Here is a 25,603-nt window from a genome sequence, read left to right on the forward strand (position 1 = left end):
CGCAGGGCCACCACAGAGCCGGTCTGCGTGTCCCCACAGACAAACACACAGGACACAAACACCGCTCCGAACCTGTGCACCCGCCGAGCCCGGCACCGCGCCGCCGCCACGGCCTCCCCCCGCAGCGCTGCCCCGGCCGCCGTGTCCGTGCCAGGGGGAGGTACCGGGAGGCGCCGCAGGCCCCGTCCCGCCTCCATCCGCCGTCGCTCGGTTTTGTTTGTTTGACTCTGGGGTACAGCAGGAAACAAAACTAAAACCAACATCCTGCCTCTCCCCATCCCCCCCCTGGCCCGGCGCTGGCCAGGGGGCCGGTACGGCCTCAACTCCTCCCTGCTCCAAATGGCGGACCTGGCTGCTGTAGAGACTTCCCCGACTCGTCTGGGTGCGTTCTACCTTCCCCCGCTGCTTTCTCCCCTCCTTCCCTCGCACTTCCCTTCCCGCCGTACGCTCTGAGCACAGGCGGCCCAGCGCCGGAGCGACCGCTGCGAGCGGGGCCCGGTCTGGGCTCGTGGTGAGAACCGAAACCGAATGTGATTTTAAATGACGCGCTTAGAAAAATTACTGGAAATCTGCATAAATCACGTTTAGTAGTTGGGGATTTTTGATTGGTTTTGCGTTTTTGGGGTTTGGGTTTTTTTTGTTTTGTTTTAATTAGGAGGACTGGGACCTTAAAACAAATTAGCGTGGTAAGGAATGTGGTGATCCCCGCAGCGATTCCCTGTTTTTTCCTGAGTACGTTGCGCAAGTTCTGTTGAAGGCCATAGGACAGTGAGGCAATAGGGGAATTTAAAAGGTGTGGAGCATGCTCTGCGACTTTGAAAAATGCCAGATGAGCCTCCTCCAAGTGCAGCCGTTCCAGCAGCGCAGCCAAGGCAGAGCGGAGGAATCACGGAGCGCAGCCCGACCCCCCCGGCCAGGTCATCTCTGTTCTCCCCTTCCAGCACGGCTCTTCCGGCCGAGCTCGTCTTGGGAAGAAAGAGCATTTCCTAAATCAGAACGACACCCACTGGAGTCATATCCTGGTTTTGTTGCTGCAAAGATGACTGTGAAAGGTTCAAGATGAAAAATGCTAGCAAGGAGTTAACTGGAGCCTTGTGCATCTTCGTGTGAAATTTTAGTGTGTTATTTCCTGCTCCTTTGCTAAGGTGTTAAAAAAAAAAAAGCCTAATTAGACATGCACATGAACACAAAAATTATTGAGGCAACTTTATCTCTGATGACTAAGACCTTTTTTATTTTGTCTTATAAAAGATAGGCTGATTTTTCTTTCCTCTTTGTATAGAATTTATATTCAGTAAGTCATCTTGTTGCAGAGCCCAGATAATCAAAAGTTAGGCTGCTGGGTGTATGGTGTGGTTGCTTTTTTCTTTAACTTTTGCATCTATAATGACTGTATCTGTTATATTTGAAAAAGGGGTCATCAGATGGAAGACTGGAGCATTATGCCCTTTATCTCTTATGGCGGAGTGGATTGGCAAAGTTACAAACTGTTTTAGTTTGTACTAAAAGTTCACTTCCTGTTGCTTTTACTCATTCCCCGCACAGTACCCAATGAATGTTATCTGCACAGCTGGTTTTCCTTTATTTAGAGCACAATTCCTGTTCACTGCAGTCATACAGGAGAATGACTGACCCTTGTCATTTTCTTTGGTTTTCCCACCCCATAAAATTAGGAAGTAGCCCCCATAGTAATTTGTGATCTTGACATTTGTCCAGCAGAGAATGAGTTAATGTAGTCACTGAAAAATTCTGGATGGAAACCAATGTGTTCTGGATCAGTGGTTTGGCAATGGCCAAATGCCAGTTTTCCCGTGTTCTTGTGAACAGTTTTACATACAGGTAAGATAATTTCAAGACTGAGTAGAATCAACATTTTTTTATAATGAGCATGTAATGTACCATATATAAAGGAAATTCACGAGAGAAGAGGATTCATATGTGTGTTGCAAAGGCAAATTATTTTAAAGTTAATATATAAATAGTAATTCTGCATGTTTGAAATTCCAACTCGGTGGGAAATTCCCCAATAAAACACACCCTTCCTCTGTTTTTTTTTAGCTGGTTTTAAAAGATTAGATAAAAATCAACTGGGGTAGTTAAAAAGTTTTTCTGGTATTTCCAAAAATGACCAAGAGATGTTAAATTCCAGTTTCACTTTAGAGTTAAACTATTACTTCAAGGTCTTTTGAAAGTCCCAGCTAAATGTACCTGGGAGATGCTTTCATATGAAGGTGCTTTGTGCCTCGCCCTTCTTGACTGCATTATTTCATGAAAACAGTGTCATTCTATAGAGTTCTCACAAGTGTTTGATGCTAGACTAAAAATAAGTTAGCAATAAATATGCTTTTCTTCTGGTAGAAAACTTTCCAAAACATATTACGGTACATGCGGGGTTCCTCTGTTTTAGATTAATTTATCTCACCTGCTTAATTATGGACACAATATGTGACATTTTTGATTGTAACTTCTAGATTGTGTAGCAAAAGGATGAAAATGCTGTAAAAAAAAATCTAATTCAGGTGCTAGAATCTTTTGGTATGTTAGGCTTTGAAGTTGCATTGGCATTTTCTTTCCACTATGGTGTGAATAAAACTCTGCAGTATAGTGATCAAACTCTGTGGAAGGACTAAGATTTGTCTTTAGGTTTGCTCATCTGCCACTTCTCTGTATATGTAATGGAGGTCAGAGGAGGTTAGATAGAATTTCCATAGTTGGTGGCAGTGGAAATTGAGCACAGCACCCTCCTGATTTTGTTAATCACGAGGCTGGGGGGTTTTCTAAGTTTGAATTTTTGTTCCAGTTTTCAGCATGATGGTACATGAATGTTTAGTGAAGAAAAGATGATCTATGGCTTATCTATACCTTCAGAATGAACCAATTTGCATATTTAAAGTTGGAGTATTTTCTTTGAGTGGGTTTTCAATCTTTTTGAGCATGGAGGGTATGTGTGGAAAATCCTTTTAACTCCAGATTAGAATAAATTTAAATTATGTTAATAATAAGAAAATACACACACTCTTGAATTTACAGATAATTAGTGGTTTTAAAATTACATGTTATATTGTTGCTGGGAAAAGGGCAGAGATTTTGGAAATACTTGATCTACCACTCATCAGCAAGCTGATGACTTGTTTCACTTCCTATGGAATATACAGACTCGTGGTAACGTCATTTACTCTAAAAAGAATTTACATGTCTTTCTGATTAGTATGACCTTCCAAATACTTTTAGTTTTCTAATGAACAACTGGGAGATTCCCTTGAATAAAGGAGGTCTGAGTAGTGTATGTTGGAGTGTTAAGTTAAATGCTTCAGACAGGAGAGTTAACTGTGGACTTGTGCAGCAGATCACTGATCTATTGCCTTTTAATTCTCTCCCACAGAACTGTCCTAGAAATGCACCTAGATAAGAATGAACAGAAGAGAGGTACTGTGGTAGACACAGGCTTTGTGTCATGCTGGTTTCCAGTTTAAAAACCAGTAGGCTGGCAATTTTAAAGGAACAGCAGCAAAGTGATGACCAGGTGCCAAGTGCCAGCTTTCCTTATTCATCAGATTCAAGAAGAACTGGGTAAAGAAGAAGAAGAGATGATGGTTTTCCTGTGCCGAGACCTTGCTCCTGACTTGGCCAATGCTGATCTGAAAGAGATCCTGCTGGCTTTGAATGAGAGAGAGAAACTGACTCCTGTTGGCTTATCTGAGCTGTTGTACAGAGTTAAGAGGTTTGACTTGCTGAGGAGGATCCTGAACACTGAGAAGGCAACAGTGGAAGCTCACCTTGCCAGGAGTTTCAGACTTATCCCTGATTACAGGTAATATATCTATTTCAGATTTCAAAGCTACACTGTCTTGTTCAAAATATGTGGTTTGGTTTTGGTTTTTTTCCTTTGTTTGGAGGGGTGGGAGCAGTATGGGTGAGTTGTTTTTAAAATTTTTTAAAATTTGTTTAATACTTCTCAGATTCAGAGAATATTTATTGAAGGTAGAAGAAAAGCAGAAAAGGACATTATATCTAGAGTTGTAGTTCAAAGAAAATATCAAGTTTAGTCCCTGAATTAAACTTCAGTAGTTTCTCACTGGTCATGGCATTAGAAGCATCTGTATTTAAGGAGTTTGTGTGTTTGTGAATATAAACAGTGATGTTTGTAGAGTTCTAGATTAGCAGCTAAAAATGACATTTTAAAAGAATATCATTGGTTACACATATTTTCTTTTCTGGTTTGCTTTGGGGACATAGCCATGTGGTAAAACTTTTCTCAAGGGACCTCTCTCTTACTTGTTTTACTCTATTAGTTTTGAGAAGCTTAAATTAAGAAATTCCAGTTATTTTCTTTGAGAGACTTCAGAAAGAAATCCATATGCTCATAAGGAAGATTTTCCTGTATTAAATTCTCACTAAAATAAAAATCATGTAACTAAGAGGTAAAAAAGTTAAGGATGTGTTCTGTTGTCTCATTCTCTCACTTAATCTCTGTCAAACATTAAAGAAACTTCTGTTTTCCTAACAGTAGCTATTACACTGTCAGTCTGAAAAACACAGGTGATGATTAGCAAGAGTATTTTATAATTGGATCTTGAAACAGGGTACATTTTTTACCTGTTTCTTAGTTAGAAATCCTAGATGGAGACTGGAACATTGGGAGAAGTTGAGTAGTAGGGAAAGGGAGGAATCTTGCTGCAAGCTAATGATTTAGAATGTCTCAACTTTATTTCAGGGTACTAATGGTAGAGATAAATGAAAATCTGGAGAAAGATGAAGTGGGTTCTCTTGGTTTTCTACTCAGAGATTATGCACCTCGTATGAAAATGGCAAAAGATAAGGTATGTTTTCCTTAATTCTGGCATTCTCCTCTGCAGCAAAGAGACTTCAAGTAAAAAAATATGTAGCTAGACAGCAAAGGAAAGGAGTCAGTACTGCAAGGAGTATTGAGGCAGGAGTACACAAACATCATGAAGCAGACAAGGAGTTGTGGCTTGTGTTTCATTTTGTTGATTTTTAATTCAAGGAAAAAGAAGCATGGAAAACTAGTAAAAAAGTAGGAGGGAACAATGCTTGTTATAGTGTACGGTGGTTGAATGTACTTCATGGGCAGGCATTTTACAGAAGTCCTTCTTCAGTATTTCTGACCTGAAAGTTTATGTAAGAATGATCTCGAACCAATAACCATTTGAATTCTATCTTGAATTACAAAGTCACTTTTTGTTTGTGCTCTGCTTCACTTGCAAAAGAGCACATATATTGTAATTACGTCTTTATAGCTTTGCATTCTGAATATTTTTGTTAAGTCCTCTGAGAAAGCAGAAATTCAGTAGAGAGGACTCAGAAACCTTGACCACTGTGCAGAGAAGACTGAAGATTTCTGTCTTCCTCCTTTGAGGGTTTTTTCCGTTTCTGTCTTCAGTCAGAGAAGGAGAGAGGCCCTGAAAATTTCCCAAAGCTTTTCTTGCCTCTTGCTTTGTGGCATGTGAGTGGCATTCACATTGGCTGGCTTTGTAGCAAAAACAAAATGCAAAACTGTTTCCTCAAAAATTTAAGATTGATTTTTAAGAATATCACTTTGTAGTTTCTATTACTCCTGTAATAATATCAAGGATTCATATGTCTCTCAGATAATTTTCTTAGAAGGTGTAACATCTCTAATTGTTTATACAGCCTTTATGACCTCTCCATGGTATTTTCTGTGTTGCTTTGTTACATCTGGTGGAGAAAAAAATACTGATGTGTTTGGGTTTATGTTGCTATTCTAGAGTTTTCTAGCTCTTATAATTGACCTAGAGAAGCTAAATTTGGTGGCTCCTAATCAACTGGATCTGATAGAAAACTGTTTTCGAAGTATTCACAGGATAGACTTGATTAGGAAGATTCAGACGTACAAACGCAAAGGTAGGATGCTCTTTTTGCACTGGTTACTCTTGATAGCAACAATCAGATGTGCTGAAGATAAAACTATGACTTACAAATAAGGGCATTTGCATTCTTCATAGATTTAGGTTTTCAAAGCAGTTGAAATATCATGGTGTATTTGTGTTTCTGTTAAATTTGCAGCTTCAGTGTCCTCCGTTCATTGTCAGCCAGTTTATGTGAATGCTCATCCAGCCTCTGTCCCTAATTTCAATCTGATTGAGCCTCCTTATCATTCAGGGGTAAGTATGCAAGAAGTGAAACAAATCCTTTGCTTCTAAATATTGCCAGACTTTAAAAGGAGATCCATCTTTCAGAGCCTGAGGAATTAAAGATGGCTTGTGACTAAAATATTGCTTTATTTCCTTCTGTTGTTCCTGTTATTTACTGAGTTTAGGATCTGATTAAAATCTGCCTGAGAAAGATGCCATTTAAAGGACTTCTATGAATTTATTCCTATTAGTTGAACATATAAAATCTGTATCTTAAAAGTTTTTTTGTATTACACTTTGGAGGGTGAAGTTTTGCTTTGACTGTTCTTTGCAAAACATATTCTTCTTCTTTGTACCTTTCCAGGAAAGTAAAGCTGAAAATGATAGGTTTCTTAAGAAGAGTTTTTCAGGGTTTTTTTTGTGGTTTGTTTTAAACTCAGTTTAAGAAGATATCTCAGTATCTGAAAAGTCATCAAATCCTATTGCATGCAGTATTCTTTATATTTGAGTTAGCTCTGATATTGTATTAGTATGACCTTTCTTGAAGTCTTTAACCTTGCTAAATGTGATGATATTCATTGTCATGTGTTCAGTAAACATGCAGTTCCCTGCTGCTGTATAGGAAACAAAGTTCACATCTTCAGAGGCTTTTCCTTGCTGTTGATGGCAAGCTGGTGCTTTTTTTTTTTTTTTTTTGAGGAGGAGGAGGAACAGTTGGGTGTTTATTTTATTTGTCTGTGCTCTGGATAGGTTTTTTCATCTGTTATGTTGTAATTCTATTTAGCTGATAGTAATTAATCCAAAATATCATTTTACCGAGGAAGAAGTACTGCTGTGTTTTACTTTGGAACACGTTTATTAAGTCTTGAAGGAGAATAGGAAAATTATGCCTTTTTCTTAATTTCAGATTCAGAATGAGAGCATGAAAAAATTACAAAATGGATCAAGTCTTACTCTGGGTAAGAGCATTTTATCTAAAAGAGCCAAATGATGAATTTCATTACATCAAAAGGACTGCTATTTGATAATTGTGTTCATGGCTAATCCTGTTAATAACATCAGGAGCAGACCATATTTGATATCTCTCAGAACTGAGCCTGGCCTTACTGTTTGGTCTTGTATTTGCTTTGCTTGCACTGCCACATCTTAAAGCATTCTTAAAAATTGTAAGCTTCCACTGTCAAAACTTCTTAACAGAATAAATATTTTATTAGTAAAACCATGGATAAAATTGGCTAGCCAGCTCTGGAGCCTGTGTAGTGCAGTTCTGCCCATTAACTCTGGAGAAGGAAGGTTTTGTGTCAGTTCAGCAGTGAACTGCCCACCAGGCCAGCCACAAGTTGTGCATTGAATACCAGGTTCTTTCCCTGTATAATTTCTTTTCTCTGGAAACCCCAAATACCTCTCAAATATGGTGATTTTTAAAATTAGTTGGGTGAATTCTTTCAGTGTAGAAGAGATTCATTGTTTCTTCTAGTCCCAAGCAATGCAGAATGAAATCCAGCTAACGTTTTAGAGGTGAATAATTTAGGGATTTTTAAACTTCAGTGGCATACATAAAAACTAAGCAGTCCCAATGGGTGAGAACTTTGCTGAAGTAGGTACATTCTTCTTTATAATTGATCTGGTGATTAAAAGAGATCACTGGCATTTGCATACTGAGATTGCTTCTGTATGTTTTAGCTGCAGCAGAACCGCTTCACTTGTCCATTGAGGAGTCAGGATCAGTGCCACATAAGGTATATTCTTATGTATATGTATGCATGTAAATAAATACAATATCTGTGAATATTTTCCTTAGGTTTTTTTTGTGTTTCATTTTGATACTGAGTTGTGTTCAGACAGAACAATGGGTACATCCTCAGCCATAAACAGGTTCTGTGAATTGTTTTTGGAGAATATATTTGAAATATAAAATATTTGCTGCTACTCTGGAAGCAGCAGTGTGCAAAATACATGTATCTATGATGTGCACACAGAAATCAGACATTTGTTAGTGGAGACACTAACAAATCAAAACCTGTTGAAGTTCAGACCTCTTGGCACATGCATTAGAAATCACAGAGCTTCTTTGCATGCAGTAGATTTTGTTCTTGATTCCTTCCTCACCCCTTGCTTTCGAGGCAGAAGACAGACATGCTTTGGGGATTTATGATAAGGATGGCCAACTGCTGTTTGCACTAGTTCTCCTATAGGCCATGAACCAACCTGTAGCAAATTGATTTGCTTCAATCAGTTCTCTTCAGAGGGGAGAGGAATTGTGATAGAGTCATTATGGATGACTTAGGAATAAGGAGGTTGTTCAAATAAATAAGGAAATAAATTTTCTGATGAACGGTGCTTGCTTGCACACCTGTGGAATACAAAAGTTCTCCACATTTATTGTGTTGGCAGTATGAAGCTTGTACAGTTTTAGTCTCTGTTTAAGAATCTTTATGGTAGTGAGATTATATAAGTATATAGTACAAGTACACAAGTATACAAAAACTAAGCTTGTACAGAAATAGAGGGAAAAGAATCATTAGTCTCTTTCCCCTGTGTTTTTGTTACATAGATAAGACACATTACAACCCAGTAGACAGATTTCTGCTAGCTAATTGGTGGAAAACAACAGAATGTTATTTAATATATCTAAAACATAAGATCTGAAAAAATAATATGGTCTAAAAGTTGAGAAAGTGATGTATTAACTTTTTAATTGTCCTTTCACATTTCTCAGATGTCTGATGATTCCTACAGAATGCAAAGTCAACCTTTAGGAATATGCCTGATAATAGATTGTATTGGCAATGACACTGGTAAGTCTCTGGAATTTTAAGTCTCTTAACTTGTTATTCTCAGATCATTAGAAGAATTTAGTTTAAAAAATATAATGTACATTTACCAGCCAGATTAGGGTAGTGTTGTCCCAGTAATTTAATCTACCAATTCTAGTAAGGGTTCAAAGTGTTGGAAGGGACAGCAGCAGGTTAAAGCCAACTGTCCTAATTATTGGAGAAAATGTTTGTTTTTTTTGGTGCAGAATCTCTGAATGAAGGAGCTTGGAAGAGGATAGACTGAATTTTGGGATGGGCAAAAAAGATATTCAGCAACCAACAGAAAAATTAGGCTTACAGCAGCCATACAGTCATACAGCAGGTTATTGGCAGAAGTGGTAGTGTTTCCCACCAGCTAACAAAACCAAAACTGTTGTGGATTTGAAGTGCAGTCATATTGGACACCAGAGATTCTCAATAGCCATGAGGTCCTTTGTTAATGATGCACCTGGGCTTCTGTCCTGTCTTGCACAGTTTAGCTGAAAGTGTCACCACAGTGAAACTGAAAGTGTCACCTCTGCTGGCAGTGTAGTCACTGCCATGGTTGAAATGTGGGCGTTTCCCAATTGCCTTTGTAGAATCCTGGAATTAGATCTTTGCACAGTCAAAAACACCCCTCACTCTCTAAGCACTGTAACACATGAGGCTAAAAATAAAAATGAAGAGAGTATTTGCAGCCAGTTCTGTAATAGGCTGGGAGATGTAGGGAAGGAGAGGCTTTCCAGGCATGTCTTTCGGTTTTCTCAAATGTAATGGTCCAGCAGATGAACTAACTTAGAATTGCTGATGTAGTTGAAGGGCAGTGCTTGTGGAGCTCACACACAGAAAGTCTGTATCTCAGATATATAAAGTCACATTGCCAGCATTTAACAGGATAGAAGGCAAGACTTGCACTGAAGTACATTATGGTGCTAGTGGGATTCAGAGGAGATAGGGCATTTGGCATTGCTTAAAGGAGTTTGCTAGAAAGGCAGAAATAGTTGTGCCACACTATTCTGATGTCTGAGTACACTGAAGAAAAAGAAGAGGGCAGGGAAAACATTAGAAATGGTATCTGTGGCATGCATTAGAATCTGTAGCTGTCCCAAGATTTAATCTCAGGAAGAGGAGCCAGTAATAGATACTGTAGGATCAAGAATTACAACACTTTATAATGCCCAGTGTAAACAGCATGACTTTATCAAATGCTGATAAAATTCAAACAGAAATGCACCTTGCTGTTTTGTAAATAGCTGCTTTTGACTTTTCCATTTGGAAATCAGTTTTAATCCTTACATTGTATAAACAATGAGGGGAGAAAAGGCTAGTGTTTTATGTAGAATGGAGATGCTGAAAAATCAATGGAGTTTGTTGGCAGATGGCTAGTGTTGAAGAAATAGGTAGTTTCTGATCTCAGGCTGCAGCATGTAATTCTTTTCCTACCAGAAGCTGTGCATGGGCAATGTGTATGTGCTTTATACTAAAGATCCAATGCTGTAAGTCACAGTAGCAGCTCGTGGTTATCTGAACACTTAATACCTGTGGTTTTAACCACTATGTATCTGGTTTCAGTCCCATGTTAAGAAACATCCAAAGTAGTTATTCAGATCTTAGCACATTTTCCTGCGGCACAGGTTAACACAAATACAGTAAGAGTTAAGTCTTGTGGTTTGGCTACCTATAGTTTTAATTTCTAATTTGATTGAAAGAGTTCATTATTCAGCTTTTTTTTTTTTTTTGCCTGAGAATGCCATTCTGTCCCAGTTAAGACTCCAGTGTCCACTCTTCACCTGGAGCTCATCACTTAAATTTTTAGGAAGCAAAAATGACTGCAGCAGGTTCATTTTTGACTGATGAAAGAGAACCACTGTGTTTCTTATGCAGTTCTGTGTATCTATAATAGACATTCAGAGTAATTGAGACCAATTCAAAGGTGGAGCAGACTTCCTATGCTGTCCAGATCACTCTTCATAATTTCAAGTGTGGTTTTTCTTGCCTTATATTTTAAGTCTTAGGAATCTGGAATACTAGCTCTAAAGGAAAATATTTAAGTGTCTGTGGAATGTGAACAGATACAGTGTCTCTGCTGTCACGAAACATGTAACTCACAGGAAAGACAACATGCATGTAGCACTCTAAGTATGCAATGTACTGTGATCAACACCAAGTACTCCTGATTTTTTAATTATTGTGCTAAAATAAACTACTTAGTTTCAATAGAAAAACACTAAGTACTGTAATTCAATATAGATGAGATTGAGCCTTGGTGTGCCTTGGTTTAATTACTTCTTGCTTCTTTCAGATGTGTTGGAAGAGACCTTCAGAGGCTTAGGCTATGAAGTTCATTGTCACAGATATTTAAATATGAGCTCCATGAATCAAACATTGCTTGAAGTTGCAAGGTGGCAGAAGCACAAAACTTGTGACAGCTTTGTTTGCATATTGGTCAGCCGTGGAAACTCTCAGAGCATCTTCTGTACAGACCACACCTTTTCTGGATTCCCTTTGGAACAAATAAAGAAATACTTTACAGCAGACTCATGTCCTGGACTCCTAGGAAAACCAAAGCTTTTTTTTATTCAGAGCTATGTTGTGCCAGAAAATGAGCAAGAATGTACCTGTCTGTTGGAAGTTGATGGCAATGCTGATAATATCAGAGCTAAAGTCACTATTCCCCATACAGCAGACATCTTTTGGAGTCATTGCAAGGTGGATGTGTCTACACTAGAACAATCCCCAACTGCACCCTCAAAATATCTACGCTGTCTGGCTGAGCTACTCCGTAATCCTTATAAAAGGTAAATTAAAGGAAGAGGAAAGAAATAACCCTTTTTCTATTATAGCTTATTGTCATGGAGAATGAGAAACCTTAAATTTCAAACCATCTGGTCCTGAAATGTGTTTTCTTGCAGTGTCACAGTCTAAAAGACAAGTATCCTCACACAATTGCATAGAAAGGTAGCCTAAACCAGGAGTGAAGTTTCTGATGTTACAGTGTAAAGTTAAAGTGCGTTATGGCATTGGGGTTTGCAGAGTGAGAAGGGAAGAACCTGTCCTGGACAATGTATGTCAGTGCATTAGACAGGATTGGAAATCTTCCTTCTGCAAGATAAACAGGCTTCTGTTAAACTGAGGATTGCCATGTACCATTAAGACAAGCTGTGCTTGCAAATATAAACAGTCAGTGCTACTTAAGGATATCAGGACAAAGGCAATAGAGAGGGAAGGATTTTCTACTTTCTCTGAATTTAATTAACCCTTTATTCACAGAGCAAAGTGATTTCCAATATGTAATCTTGAACTTAAACTATCAGAAAACTTTTGTCTGTTTAAAGAGATCAAAAGGAATCTGTGTAAAAGGCAGATACATTTGGATATATAACTTACCAACACAGGCTTTATTTATACAGCTGATCTACCAGGGAACTAACTGTTATTCAAGGTAGTTGCAGTGCTAGCATTTAGTACCTTTTTACAAGCCCTAAAGCCTTGTCCTGAAATCACAGATCATCATGTCAGCGTAATCAATATCACAGCAATGATTTGTCTCAAAATGCATGTGCAGCCTTGTGTGTTAGAGGTCTTGCCTCTGCAGTAGAGACTGAAATTGCAAACTTTCTCCATGCTGAGTCTGAACTTATTTTCTCTCCTGTGAATTCTTAAATGGTGTCTTGCTTCATTCTCTAATGGGATGCTTTTGATTCTTTTGCTGCAGGAAACTCTGTATATTGGCTATCCATATGGAACTTAACAAAAAAGTTTATGATGGGAATATGACCACTGACCCAAGCCAACAGTACTCACTGCTGCTCCAGCACACACTGAGAAAGAGACTTTTTTTCCCACTTGATTGCTGTTAAAAAGTACATATCTGAAGTTTCTATCAAGAAGCATTTGCTATGATGCAAAGTTTAATGCATACTTCTATTTATGCATTGTTATTTCATGTATATCCAAAGTGCCTGTTGCTTCCAAACAAAGGAATTTACAAGCATTTTAGTGTGCTAAGACACTAGATTTTGTATTTTAATATCATAGTCTCTGAAATCTTGGATGAGAATGGTAACTATTGTATAGCAGTGTAGCATATCTTGTTACAGAATGCCACGGGTAAACAGACTGTAAAGAGATCTAAACTGTATAACTGTTGGGTTTTCCAAGAAAAAACAGAAGTGTTTTTATTGCTTCATTGGTGGTTTTTAACATACCTCCTAGCAGTTAATATTTGAACAAATATACTGAAATGTATTGATTATTTTCCCCTTCACCTAGTAGTGGCAAAAGGCTCAGGAAAGCATTCCTACCCAGTAATGCCAGATCTTTGCTAACAAGTTCTGGCTTGCATGCCTCTATAGACTGGCAAAACAGAAGGGAGAGAAAGATGGTCTTTTCAGTAATCTGGATTCCATCTGGTTGCTGCATTAAAGATTCCATTGTTAGAACTGTCCACTGCTCACAGGGGTTCTGTGTTAATAAATGAGACAGTCTGCCATGCTTTGGGCCAAGGATGTTTTCTGCTAATGCAAAAATGAGTGTACATGTGACAGGACACTGCAGTCATCTGCCATACTGTTAAAAACATGCAGGATTTTGGCAGATGTCTTGTGGAAGGCGAAACGTGATTCACACTCATTGTACCAGGCATCGTTGTAGAAAGATACTTCAAAATGTTTCAATTTAAATGTAGCATGTAGCAGCCATTGGCCTTTAAGACTGTATTATGTTAAACACCTCACCCTTACTGCTTTTGCTTATGAAAAAGAATATGCCTCTATTAATTCATATTTTTCCCAAGCTCTTGTTCTTGTGAAAAAAGAAAAGAGAAAATTGTCCTAAATACAAAAATTTTTCTCCAATGTAGCAGTTGCCCAACTAAAAGTTAACTGCCTTAAAGTTCAGTTAGCCTGCTTGTATAACCTAGATGGGTTGTATTGAAGTTATTGTCTCTGAACTTAGTGACAATAAAGTAGGCCACTGCTAAATATTTAATTTTTACTCCTAATATAGTGTCCTATGTGAGAAAATAATTCAAGGTCCTGGTATGCTCTGCTTGGTTTCTGTTTAAATTTTTAATGGAAAAAGAGAAGGATACAAAATGACAGATATGGAATATTAGAAGTTTCTTCCTGTGGTGGCTGGTAACTAAATGGTGAAACAAACATTTCCTGTGGTTGTAGAAATAAGGTGTCATTTCAAGTTACATGTATCTAAGTAATGTTAAAAAATGTGATCTTCACAGATTAACTTCACTTTCCTATTTCCTTTACTAGCTTTTGCATTTGACAAGCACCTCTGCTACCCTATAGACAACCAAAAGCAGGGAGAATGGAACCAAGGAGACAGATGAGGAAAAGAAATGTGGAAATTTTAAACAGGAACAAGAAGGGGAATGGTAGGGAGCATCAAGAGAAGAACAAGTAGGGGAAAGGCGATTCGGAGGAGAAATACAGTATTAATATTGGAAGGAGAAGAAAACAGGAAAAAGGAAGTGAGAATAATAGTGGCTGTCTTTACAGACTCAAACGATGTGGTGAGTTGGTTGATGTTTTGTGGATTGGTTGCTTGGGGGTTTTGAGTGATGCTAAATGCAACTATTTACTTAAAATATTAGCGGTAGAATATATTCTGCTTTTACAGTTTTGTGACAAGTTTGATTTGGGAGTTAAGAAGGATATATGTTCTTTGCCTTACTGCAAGACACAGTAAGTAAAATCCGTGTCCCTTTCATTAAGAAATGATGCAGAACTGCTGTTTTGAAAACTAGAGGCTCGTGTAATCAACCCTTTCAGTGGAAAAGCAAGGGACTCTCTTTGTGAATGGCTGCTTGGTTGGAAGTGGTTGTAGCCCTCTAGAGTTGTGGGGACAGACACGTATTGTGCAGCGTTCATGGGTGTCAGATACAGATTTTTTACACTGATCCTCAGTACATTCATAAACCGTAGCCACGCACAATCTCTAACCATACATCTAAGCATTATTTATTGCCTTGACACCCCTTTCAGGTGTGGCATTCAAGCAGGCTGGTTCCCTGTACCTGTTGCATGGTGACTATTTATGCAGGACGACAGTTGTCCGTCACTTCTCCTGTTACAGAATCATGGATTCATAGAATCCTGTTTATAGAATCACAGACTCATAGAATCTGCTGAGTTAGAAGGGACCCGTCAAGATCATCTAGTCCAACTCCTGGCCCTGCACAGGACACCCCAAGAATCCCACCATGTGCCTGAGAGTGTTGTCCAAAAGCTTCTTGAGCTCTGCCAGGGTTGGTGCGGTGACCAAGTTCCCTGGAGAGCCTGTTCCAGTGCCCAAGCACTCCCTGGATGAAGAACCTCTTCCTAAAATCTACCCTAACCATCCCCTGACACAGTTTGATTTCTCCAGTCCTGGCAGTGGTCACCAGAGACATGCGGAGACTTGATACCTCTGCCCCTCTGCTTCCCCTTGTGAAGATGTCGAATACTGCAATGAGGTCTGCCCTCAGTCTCCTCTTCTCCAGCCTGAACAAACCGAGTGACCTCAACCCCTCCTCAGAGGGCCTCCCCTCCAAAAACCCTTACCAGATTTCTGTGTCCCTCCATACACATGATGGGGACTGTTTCTTCTTGCTGTAGTGCGCACTTAAGTGGATGCAGGGTGTGGACTACATCAAGTTGTCCCTGTACTGCAGACAGTGAAATTATCTCAGGTTAAATGATCCTTAGCCAAAAGAAAAGGGGGAAGAGAATTTTGTATGCATCATAATTTAGGGTGTTAGCACAGGAACATAGAGAGTGATCTGCTGGTGAAATTTCACGGTCTTAGACTGCCGAAATGTCGAAAGTTTTCAGAACCTGTTATTGAAGGAGGTAAAACAAGCTACGCTGCTCCTGCATTGTGAGAGGTTGGAATAAGGCTGCCAGAGTCACTGCTCTGGCACTTAACTACAGTTTTAGTTTCTGATAACTGGGAAAAAATTTATTGTAGTTCTGTATGTGCTCTATATATGGAAGGTGATGCCTTAAGTGGCTCAGAAGGTGTACTCATGAGGCAAGAGTCAGTGGTGTTTTGTACCAGACTTGAGTTGCATAGTTTTTCTCAGCCACCTACACTGATGTAGCTAAGCCATGAGTTGAGTTTACTTTGCACTGTTACATATTTGGGTAATTACAGTGGTTACCAATTCATTATCCAAAACAGAAGTTACATTCAAGAGGATATTACTGTGCTAGCACTTGTAGATGGAGTATGTTGTGTGGCTGATCTCCCCTTTCAACTCTTCATAAGAAGTAACAGCAGCTCCTATTACAGATACCTGAGTCAGAGAAGCTTTTTATGGGAGTTTCTGAGAATTCTTTTCTGCTTTCCAGAATTTCAAGTTTCTGACATGCAGAACAGTATTGCTGAGAAGAGGCTGCTGTCTGTGTGGATGATCTATATTCAATTTAAATTAAATATCCTGTACTGAATTATTTGTCAGCTTTTCTGTGGCTGGTTTAAATAATGTCTATTTTTCAGCTTCTGTATTAGAAACAATAATAAGACACTATAATTGGATACAAATGCTGGGTTTCATGCTCATATTCTGAATAAAATTTCTGTATGCAGTCAGAATGATTGTCCCTGTCTCCCGCTCAAAGATGACCTGAGACCTATTCTGTGGTCCCTCTAGACCACAGAATAACTCTGAAATTCTTGATCTGTTTATCTTGCAGACCTCTGTAACTTGTTAAATTAGGCTGTGAAGTTTACAGCTCTATAAAAACGAGCTGACTTAATAAAGGACAGCAAGCCTTATAGTTCGAGCAGGTAACTCAACTGCTCTTGGTGTGTTAGACAACAACTTCTGGCATGAGCAAGCAGACGCTTCCCATCCTGTCTCCATTGACCCGAGGTTGTGGGGGGATACATGGGACCCCGGGGATGCTGAAGGCCCCGAGGGGCCTGCACTGAGCAGTCTGCTCACCTTCCTCCTCCTCCCTTTACTGCAGCGGACGCACAGATCTACGTACAGACGGTACTGCAGCCCCCTCCCACAAGCGCTGCTCTTCGAGCTTCCTTCCAGCGGGGAAGCAAAAATTAAAAAAATGTGCCTCAAATGTTTGAGGCCTTTTTGCGATGTAGCCTGCTTTAAAATGGCTTGGCAGCAAAAGCGAGGCGAATTACGGGTCACGTCTTACACTTGGTACCCGAGGCGCTGCCTGAAGCTTTTTCCCGGTCGCTGGCAGCGTTGCCCGAGCTCACGGGCCCGGAACGCGGGCGGGCGGGCTCCGGTCGGGGCTGGCCCGGCGGGGCGGTGCCACCGCTCCTGTGAAAGGCGCGGCGGGCGCTGCGAGCCGTGCGCCGCTCCTCGGACATGCCCCCGCTCCTTCCCCCGCATCCACCTGATCTCGCATTCCGCCCTGCTGCCGACGCTGCCTCCTGCCGCGGGCGGGAGCTGGGCGCGCTTCCCCCGCCCGCGGCGAGCCGCAAAAAGAACCGCGAAAGGGGCCGCGAGCCGCCGTCCCGGGCTGCTGCCGGGACAGGGATCGGGACTGGAATTCGTGTAAGAGGTACCACAATGTGGGGCTGAAATGGAGAGGGAAGGAAGGAAGGCTCCATCTCCCGAGCCATCTCCCGGGAGCGTAACTCCCGCCGGTTTTGTGTGCGCTGGCTCCCGGCTGCGCGCGGCCTCCGGGCTATCCCTCCGGGACCACGTGCGCCTGCGGGCTGAGCCTTCGGCCTTTGCGGGCGCCCCGGCTTTGCACTAAACCCTTGGGGCAGTGCTCCAGGTCATCTAACACAGTTAAAAAACTTTAAAGAAAAGGTAATTTTACAATCCTTATCCTGCTTATTTCATACGATTTTCTTTCTCTGAGGCGATATCTGAAAGCATACATCAGAGATGCGGATTGGTTACTTTTCTGCGTCGATGCCCCGTGCTGACCAAGCCTGGGCAGCGAGCAGATCCTGCACTGACTGTGCTCCCTCATGTAGAAACCTTTGCTTGCAACTGCTGTAAGCAAAAGATTGAAGACCTATCAGCCAGAAGGCACTGAAGCACCTTCTTACCTATTTAACCTTCCAGGGGCAGAATAGAACTGCCTGGGCTACATGGAAGAAGTTGGTGTAGTGGAAGGTTGATTAGTCTCTATTAAACCTGAGAAAGAGTGAGTTGCTCGTGCAGAGCCTATTTAGACTGAGCATTGAGTGCAATTACATTTTGACTGCTTGTTTCTTGTAAGGGAGGCTTATAAGGGTTTTTCTATGCCAAATGTCACATACAACGTGGAAGCAAATTACAGCTGGGAGTGGATGGCTATTCCACAGCTTCAGCTTGGGTGTCAGCCAAGGTACAGAGGAACACCTCCCTGCTACAGCCAGAGAACGAGAAGCTCTTGGACTGCAGATCAGGGAATATGCATGAACCACTGTGCTGTCTCCATTAATAGCTGTAATAAGTTACTGCAGGCACTCTTCCCCATTACAACAGAAAGAAGCAAAGATCTGAATGTGGAAGATGTTCAAAAGAAAAGAAAATTCAGACCTTGAGGTCATCTAACACAGCTTTTAGCTCAGAGCAGGGCTAACTCCAATTATAGACTGGGTTGTTTGGAGCTTCTGCCAAATCTGGTCTTTTGTGGTCTGTGTTTAGATAAGGAAGTAAATTTCAAATTTATTTAAATTAAAAGGTAATTCAAGGCTTCCAAACAACCATTGGGTAAAATTTTAGTAGAATTTCTGTATTGAGGATTCAAGTGTTACTAGTGTTTGCTTTCTGCTTTCAGAGAGAAGTTGGTTCCAGCAACATGGAGAATGATATCAGCTTGAAGTTCCGTCAGCAGCTTTTCCTTATTAGTGAAAATCTGGTGACTGAAGATGTAGCAGCTTTAAAATTTCTCTGTACTGACTTGCTCCACCTCAGTACACTAGAAGGTGTGAAGTCAGCAGTAGACATCTTCAAGCTCCTTATGGCTCAAGAATATCTGAATGTAGAAGACACTTTCATAGTAGCTGAACTCTTATACAGAATTAAATGTCACTCCTTGCTTGAGAAACTTGGTTACACCAAGGAGAAAGTACAAGAACGTCTGAGTGAGAAGGGAAGAATATCTCCATACAGGTAAGCTGGCAGTGCAATTCTCTTTCCTCCATTACTGCTATCTATGCCATACTGTTTTCCTTTCAATTTTTGAATTATTGGATTGCCTTTGGTTTTTATACCATCTTCTGTTCCACTTTTATCTCACTGCATCTCTGTTACAGGCAGATGCTGTATGAATTGTCAGAGAACATCACCAGTGTGACGTTGAAGGAAATCACATTTCTCCTGAGAGACCATCTTCCAAAGCGATACATGATTCTTGTATGTCAGGAGTGAGCCAAATGTATACATGGTGGGAAGGGGAGAAAGAAGGTGGGAAATAGAAGAAAAAGTGGGAGAAATGTTTGGCAGAATAGAGCATAATATGCAACTAGGCTGGTTGTATTCACGGGGATAGCAAGAAGGAAGATGTTGACAGGCGAGAGTAGAATTTGGTCCCTCATGCCAAGGTCAGTCACTGACAGTTCACAGAGTATAAAAAGGTGACAAATAAAATCTTTGCCCTGCTTGAGCCATATGCAAGGGAGATTCATGTCACTGGTACTGTTTCACAGCAATGAAGCCACGAGTCATTAATATGGTTTGGGTGAATCTGTTTAAACAAGACCATACCAAATAAAAACACAACCAGTGGCTTTCCATGAAGCAACATTTCTGCTTTTATGGTGAAGTAAAACTGACTGGTCCTTATTGGGAGCAAAGCAGATAATAATGTGATTGTCTGAGACAGGGCTGAGAGGCAAGTTTTGATTTCTAAGGAACAATAATGATACTTTACTCTCTTTTTTTGGCTGTCAGTCTGCTTTGGATTTGCTGACTTTACTGGAAAAGCAGAGCCTTTTAACTAAAGACAATGTAAAGATACTGGAGGAAGTCTTTATGACCGTTTCACCTGATCTCCTGGAGACAATAGACCTCTACAAAAAGGGAAAAGGTGAGAAATTCATAGTCTAGGAGTAGGTTTGCTAAAATGCAGAAAGCGCTAGATGGGTCTGGGCTACTGAGCTTAAGGTCATATGTGTATATTGCTGAAATGGGAGCTAGAGAGGCATAAATCTGGTGTAACAATTTCTTGCCTGCATTACTTCCTGGCTGAATTCCTGAAATTCAGTACAGGGATGTGCTGGAATATCTGAGGCCACACAGAGCAGCCCAGCACATACAGAACAGGCTGGGAAACTGAAAATCTGCTTATAGTTATGTCTCATTTCTCCATTTGCCCAGTAATAGTATTGAGATGATGACAACTGTCCTGTAAAAGGCACTTTCTAATCTGTGAATGTGCACTACATAAAGGCAATTGCCTGCTAAGAGGCTGGCAAGACAAACTCTGTGTGCATGTGTGTCTGATACATGGGCTATGAGCATACAGATGATTTTTGATTTTAAATTTTAAAAAGAGATTACTGATTCAGGAGAAAATAAACAAAAAATATAAATTTCAGTAGTAAGAATGCAGATTCTTCTTAAATACAGGTAATTTCTAAGCTGATAGCAAGATGAAAAATTAATTTGAATGTCTTGGGGAGAATCTATCTTTGTACCATGGGTATCTTTTTGCAATATTGATACAAATAGAAGGCTTTCCTGTGTCACAAAAATAAATACAATAAAAATAACCAAAAAATGTTCAGAATAGATCTACTGAACATGATCATGCTATCTTGTGTGGAAGAATTATTCTTTTCAGTGAAACAGTATTTCAGATGCAAAAAGTGATGTATTGTAACTAAACTCCTTTTTGCTGCATCCACAAATATTTGACTTATCTTCATAAATATCTATGCTGGGGTTTTTTTCTAGATAACAAGGCTGCTAATTTTACACAAGGCTTCCCTGAAGTAAACCTGGAGCTGCGTGGAGAATTCAGCAATGTAGAAAATGAATCCAAGGTTTGAGACAATCTCTTAAATAGTTTTTGAATACCTGGAGGTGTGAGGTTTTCATCCTGTCTTGTATGACATTCATCATGCAAGGACTTGTGAGATATCTGTATGTCTCATAAAGTTCCTTGACTAATAATTTTGGATGTTTCAAAGGATATTTGTAACCTTGGAGGCTAGAAATTTAGCAATATTGACAGGTGCGTTGTAGGCAAAATGGACATAATACTTCTGAAGTTATTCACACGTCAGTGCATGTGCTTATCTTCCTGAAAAAGGCAAAACATTTTCCATTTGTCTAAGTTGTGCATTTTGGAGATGGCAGTGGGATGTGAAAGGGACAAATGGAGCTTCACAGTTCTCACTTTTTGCATCTAGTTTAGAAAAGGTCTCAGGGCATCTTGAAATTTGAAGTCATAAGGGGTAGAATGCAAAGCCCTTGTTAGAAGGATTAAAAGGAGGCAAGAGTTTTTAGTAAGCTATTGCAGAGGTCTTGGTACATGAGAAAAGATCTCTTTTGTGAAATCCCTTCTTAGAGGCCTTATGTGCACTCCTAAACCATAGCAGTGAAACCACTGAATTCTCTCTCTGGCCTTTTCTTTGTTATGACCATAGATATTGAAGGAGCAAGTTGCTCCATTTGTTTATAGCTATTTAATTTCTTGAAGTTTTGTGCTGTAACATCTTTTCATAACCTGATGTTCATACTGCTGCAAAGCTGTTGAAGGAACCTGGAGTGCTGCCTTCATTTTGTCCTAATAAAATGCACAAAAGGAGGTGTGTATTGCTCTCTAGTGAGGAGGAAGGGACTCCAGTGGATGGAGTTTTTTTATGCCAAGGTTGGACTTAAATACATGGTACTTGAAGTTTTGGTTCTTTTCAGCTTTAAATTTTTTTTTTTTTTCCAAAAGTGGGAGGTAATTTTAAATCTTAACCAAAAAACTTGTAGTGTGATAGGTTTTTGCACTTCTGAGATTTCTGTTCTGCTTGCATCAGTATGAATCACCTACTCCAGGTATTTATTACTGTTCTCAAAAAAAGCCAACTCAGATGTCTAACTTCCTATAGCTTCAGTGTGACCCCTCTGCCATGAAGCTAAAACACTGTTTTGACATTGGAATGCTGGGGTCTTCTGTCCCCATCACCAACTCAGATGGCACAGTTTGGCTGCTGAATCCTGCCTTTTGCATACAGATGAGAACCCAGATGCTAAATCCTTCTGCAGTTTGATAGGATGGTGACAGTGTGCTTGGAGTTTCACTGATGTTTTTGCACAGAGGGAGGCACGATTGAGTTCCAGATGGTAAAATAGCCCACAGTCTTAGGTGCCTCTAAATCCTGGCTGACAATTTTGAGACATGTTAAGGAAATATGAGTAAGTTGAATAAATCCATTGAAACTGTAAGCTTTTTTCTTCTCCTTTCTACAGACTATGAAAAGCTACAAAATGGATGGGCCACACAGAGGATTTTGTCTCATTATTAATAATGTTAACTTCAATAGTTCTCAGAGGAAGGGTTCTTGCAAAGATGCTGGTAAGTTACTGAAGTGAGATTTTTGGAGGATCTCTGTTTCTCCAGGTGAGTTGATTGTGTAGTACTGCCCTATATTTTATTGTCTATGGTTAGTTAATATTCAAAAAGAGTAAAATGCTTGATATGTGTTAAATTATGTCATTTGTTTATCATGGGGGAGGAGAGGATAAAGGACAAGTAACCACAGGGTTTTTCTGTTGGATTATTCTTGAATAATTTTAAGAATCACTTTTTACTTATCCTTTATCTACAGCTATAGTAAAGAACTAAAACTAAACTAAATTAAACCATCATTCTATCTAATATAATGCAAAAATGTGTAATGAAGCAACTCTGTGCGTACTTCTTACTTGGTTCTGTTTCCTCTATTTATCTCTTATGAATAGTCAAAACTGCAACTGGAAAATAATGATGTGAGAAAGGTTTTGCAAGATCTTTTCTGAAACTGGGGAAGGGCAGATTCTTTCTGTTTTCAAGTGTCATTTGCATGCTCACTTACAATGACAATGTATGCACTATTTTCTGAAGCTTGTCTAGAAAAATCCAGGAACTCTGTGTTTGAGCTGATGCCATCCTTTTTTAGTCCAGTTAACCTTTAGTTGGCACTAGTATGAGGAAGAATCTGCAGAAGTGTCAGGGTGTAAGGTCTTTCCCCCTCCCAGATTAGCTTGCATGGTGACTTCATAAAATGTTTTTCTCTTGCCTCAAATTTTCCTTTTGTCTTTTATTTATTTACAGAGCAACTGGAGAGAGTATTCACATGGCTTGGTATGGATGTGAGGACTTACACAGATCTGACGTCTGGGGAGATTATCAATCTCATGGAAACTTGGCAGCGTGTGCCAGATCACAAAGACAGGAACTGTTTTATATGTTGTATTCTATCTCATGGAAAGTCAGGAGCAATCTATGGGACAGATGAAAAACTTGTGTCAATCCGTGTGCTTACATCCCACTTCACTGCCAAACAATGTCCCCAGCTGGCTGCAAAACCCAAACTCTTCTTTATCCAAGCATGCCAGGGTGACAAGATACAGTGTCCTGTCTATGTTGTTACTGATGGACCAACTCCTGACGCGTCTTCCATGCAAGAGAGAGTTTTTCTTTCTGAAAGCATTCCTGAAGAGGCTGATTTCCTCCTAGGCATGGCCACAGTTGATGGATATGTCTCTTTCCGGCACATGGAAGAGGGCAGTTGGTACATTCAGGCCCTCTGCAGCAAGCTGCAATTGTTGGTACCAAGGTAAATACTTGGCTTAGTGCTCTGATTAAATTTTTCTTCTCCAAAGGTAGTTTATCTAGGAACACCCACTCATGTTCTAAGGTAGATGGAATTAGTTGAAGTGATGATTTCACACTGATTAATTTACATTAACTCTGCTAGTACCATATATGTACTGTAGAATGTGAAGTTTATTGTGCAAAAACACTCAAAACCTCACATCTATAATATTTAAGATAGCACAGTTTATTGAATGACAGGTTAAAATATTTTATTCCACTGTTTTTCTTTATTGATCGAATTAAGCAAGACAGCAAGAAAAGGTATTTTGTTTTTAGTATGACTCAAATAAGGACAAAAGAGAAATTTGGAGAAAAGTATGTATTTTCTTTTTTGTGTTTTAAATGTTCATACTCTATCTTCTGGCTGATCAGGGAGATGCTAAGTGGATTGCCATCTGCTCACTAATAACTAATTTCTTTTTTTTTTTTGCTCTCCTTCTGGCTGTAGGGGTGAAGATATTTTGTCAATTCTTACAGAAGTTAATGAAGATGTGGCCAGACGTGATAGCCCTTCAGGGACAAAGAAGCAAATGCCCCAACCAGCATATACCTTAAGAAGAAAATTTATATTCCCAATACCTATGGCCCCTCCTCCTTCAGAGCAATATCAGTGCTTTTAATAAACAAAATTTTATCATCTCATTTAAATGAAGTTCATCACACTACCTATTTTTAGATACTTGGCCAAAACTTAGAGAATCTGTTAGCTTCGATGCAAGGCCTTATAAATTTTTTGTCAAACAAACTGTGAAACTGGAGGAGACACAATTAAAACAATCAATGTGCCAGCTATTTACATCGTCTCTATATTCAGAGTTATCAGTGTTGGAAAAACCACTGAGAAACTCATGCTAAACATTTTTTTACCTGCACAGGCTGCAGATACAATAGGTTGTTCCTCACAGCATAGGGATTGCATGTAAGCTTTCATATTTAAACCAGGATTGTTAATGGTCTGGTTTAGATTCCTCAGGTTTTGTTTTGCAGGTTAACAATTTTAAATCCTGTTTCTAAATCCACTAGCTATGTTTATAGAGAGAAAAAAGTGGGAATGAAGAGACAAAACCTTAAGTAGTAAGTGGAAAAGGATTTCTTCAATCTCTAATGAAAATTACATTTAACTTAATAAAGAACCAGTTTCCAACTGAAATCAGCAATTTGTTCCACAGTGCCCTCAAATGTGTAGCATAAGCTTCAAGTACAATGAAGTTTTCCAAAACGGAGTAAAGCCAAAATGCTGCTTATTATTCCCTCTGTGAAACCTTGTGAAATGTTATTTCCCCATCACTTCTGAGAAAATTTATGGTAGAAGATTTGCATGCTCTGAAATACAGCAGTCAGATTAACTTTGTTAAGCATTGCAGTTTTAAATTATCATTTGTTGGTTTAGGATCTAAAATGCAACCGATTTGTGAAGGCTCCTATGGACTGAGCTGCTGACAGGATTTTGAGAGTTAACTGAAATAATGCCATGTCGTTTTGTTATGAACACTTACTACATATGCCTGTGTCTTTCCTGTTTGTTATTACATTAAATTCATACTTTTTAAGAGCTTAGTGAGATAAACATTTTGTATTGGGGTAAGGGTTTGTCCTTGTTTCTGACTGATTCCTGCTCTTTGTTGGGCTTCATGAATCAGTGAGGTTTTAACTGCTTTAGGGTTTAAGCTGAAGTGAAACTTCATCAAAATGCTCATTGTTATATACATATAACTCATTGTTATATAAGATTAGCAATACCTTAAGGTGAAGATAGGAAAGAGTACTGTCTAGTGCTATTGAGTGCAATTTATAGCTAGCACTATTTTTAGGAGGGGAATTTTGCATCATGCAGAGCATATTGAAATGCAGCCAGTTTTCCAAAACATGATGGCCCCTTTATGATAATGAAGTGGTATTGCATTTTAATACCCTTTGCATTTTAAGTCTT

The 25,603-nt window shown here is 39.6% G+C and overlaps 2 protein-coding genes across 8 annotated transcripts; both read left to right on the top strand.

Moving 5' to 3' along the window:
• Nucleotides 1-16,493, top strand: CFLAR (CASP8 and FADD like apoptosis regulator). 6 transcript variants are annotated; one of them, XM_064718045.1, is made up of 12 exons: nucleotides 1-382; nucleotides 1,720-1,839; nucleotides 3,383-3,811; nucleotides 4,715-4,820; nucleotides 5,748-5,883; nucleotides 6,046-6,143; nucleotides 7,021-7,072; nucleotides 7,797-7,852; nucleotides 8,833-8,911; nucleotides 11,211-11,706; nucleotides 12,624-12,771; nucleotides 14,179-16,493. In XM_064718045.1, the coding sequence occupies exons 3-11, from the start codon at nucleotides 3,516-3,518 to the stop codon at nucleotides 12,766-12,768; spliced, it is 1,464 nt and encodes a 487-aa protein (XP_064574115.1). In that variant the 5' UTR covers nucleotides 1-382; nucleotides 1,720-1,839; nucleotides 3,383-3,515; the 3' UTR covers nucleotides 12,769-12,771; nucleotides 14,179-16,493. The 6 variants fall into 6 exon arrangements, with proteins under 6 accessions (XP_064574115.1, XP_064574114.1, XP_064574113.1 ...); XM_064718044.1 differs by having other exon boundaries at nucleotides 1,717-1,839; nucleotides 12,624-14,293; XM_064718043.1 differs by having other exon boundaries at nucleotides 12,624-14,293.
• On the top strand, nucleotides 14,297-25,177 carry CASP10 (caspase 10). 2 transcript variants are annotated; one of them, XM_064718041.1, is made up of 8 exons: nucleotides 14,297-14,438; nucleotides 18,655-18,989; nucleotides 19,133-19,232; nucleotides 19,770-19,905; nucleotides 20,775-20,863; nucleotides 22,284-22,389; nucleotides 23,128-23,632; nucleotides 24,122-25,177. In XM_064718041.1, exons 1-8 carry the CDS (start codon nucleotides 14,298-14,300, stop codon nucleotides 24,291-24,293), a joined length of 1,584 nt encoding a protein of 527 aa, XP_064574111.1. In that variant the 5' UTR covers nucleotide 14,297; the 3' UTR covers nucleotides 24,294-25,177. The 2 variants fall into 2 exon arrangements, with proteins under 2 accessions (XP_064574111.1, XP_064574112.1); XM_064718042.1 differs by lacking the exon at nucleotides 14,297-14,438 and adding an exon at nucleotides 17,236-17,439.
• Nucleotides 25,178-25,603: the final 426 nt, after the last annotated feature.

The sequence above is a fragment of the Zonotrichia leucophrys genome, chromosome 7 (assembly GCF_028769735.1).
Source record: "Zonotrichia leucophrys gambelii isolate GWCS_2022_RI chromosome 7, RI_Zleu_2.0, whole genome shotgun sequence".
NCBI lineage: Eukaryota > Metazoa > Chordata > Aves > Passeriformes > Passerellidae > Zonotrichia > Zonotrichia leucophrys.

What these genes read in the sequence shown, in the direction of transcription:
- CFLAR (XM_064718045.1), top strand. Translation starts at nt 3,516, where the DNA reads ATGACCAGGTGCCAAGTGCCAGCTTTCCTTATTCATCAGATTCAAGAA. An exon ending in AGACTTATCCCTGATTACAG is followed by an intron (nt 3,812 to 4,714) that starts GTAATATATCTA and finishes ACTTTATTTCAG; the next exon opens with GGTACTAATGGTAGAGATAA. An exon ending in AGCCTCCTTATCATTCAGGG is followed by an intron (nt 6,144 to 7,020) that starts GTAAGTATGCAA and finishes TCTTAATTTCAG; the next exon opens with ATTCAGAATGAGAGCATGAA.
- CASP10 (XM_064718041.1), top strand. Translation starts at nt 14,298, where the DNA reads ATGGTAGGGAGCATCAAGAGAAGAACAAGTAGGGGAAAGGCGATTCGG. An exon ending in CAAAGCGATACATGATTCTT is followed by an intron (nt 19,233 to 19,769) that starts GTATGTCAGGAG and finishes TTTGGCTGTCAG; the next exon opens with TCTGCTTTGGATTTGCTGAC. An exon ending in ATGTAGAAAATGAATCCAAG is followed by an intron (nt 20,864 to 22,283) that starts GTTTGAGACAAT and finishes TCCTTTCTACAG; the next exon opens with ACTATGAAAAGCTACAAAAT.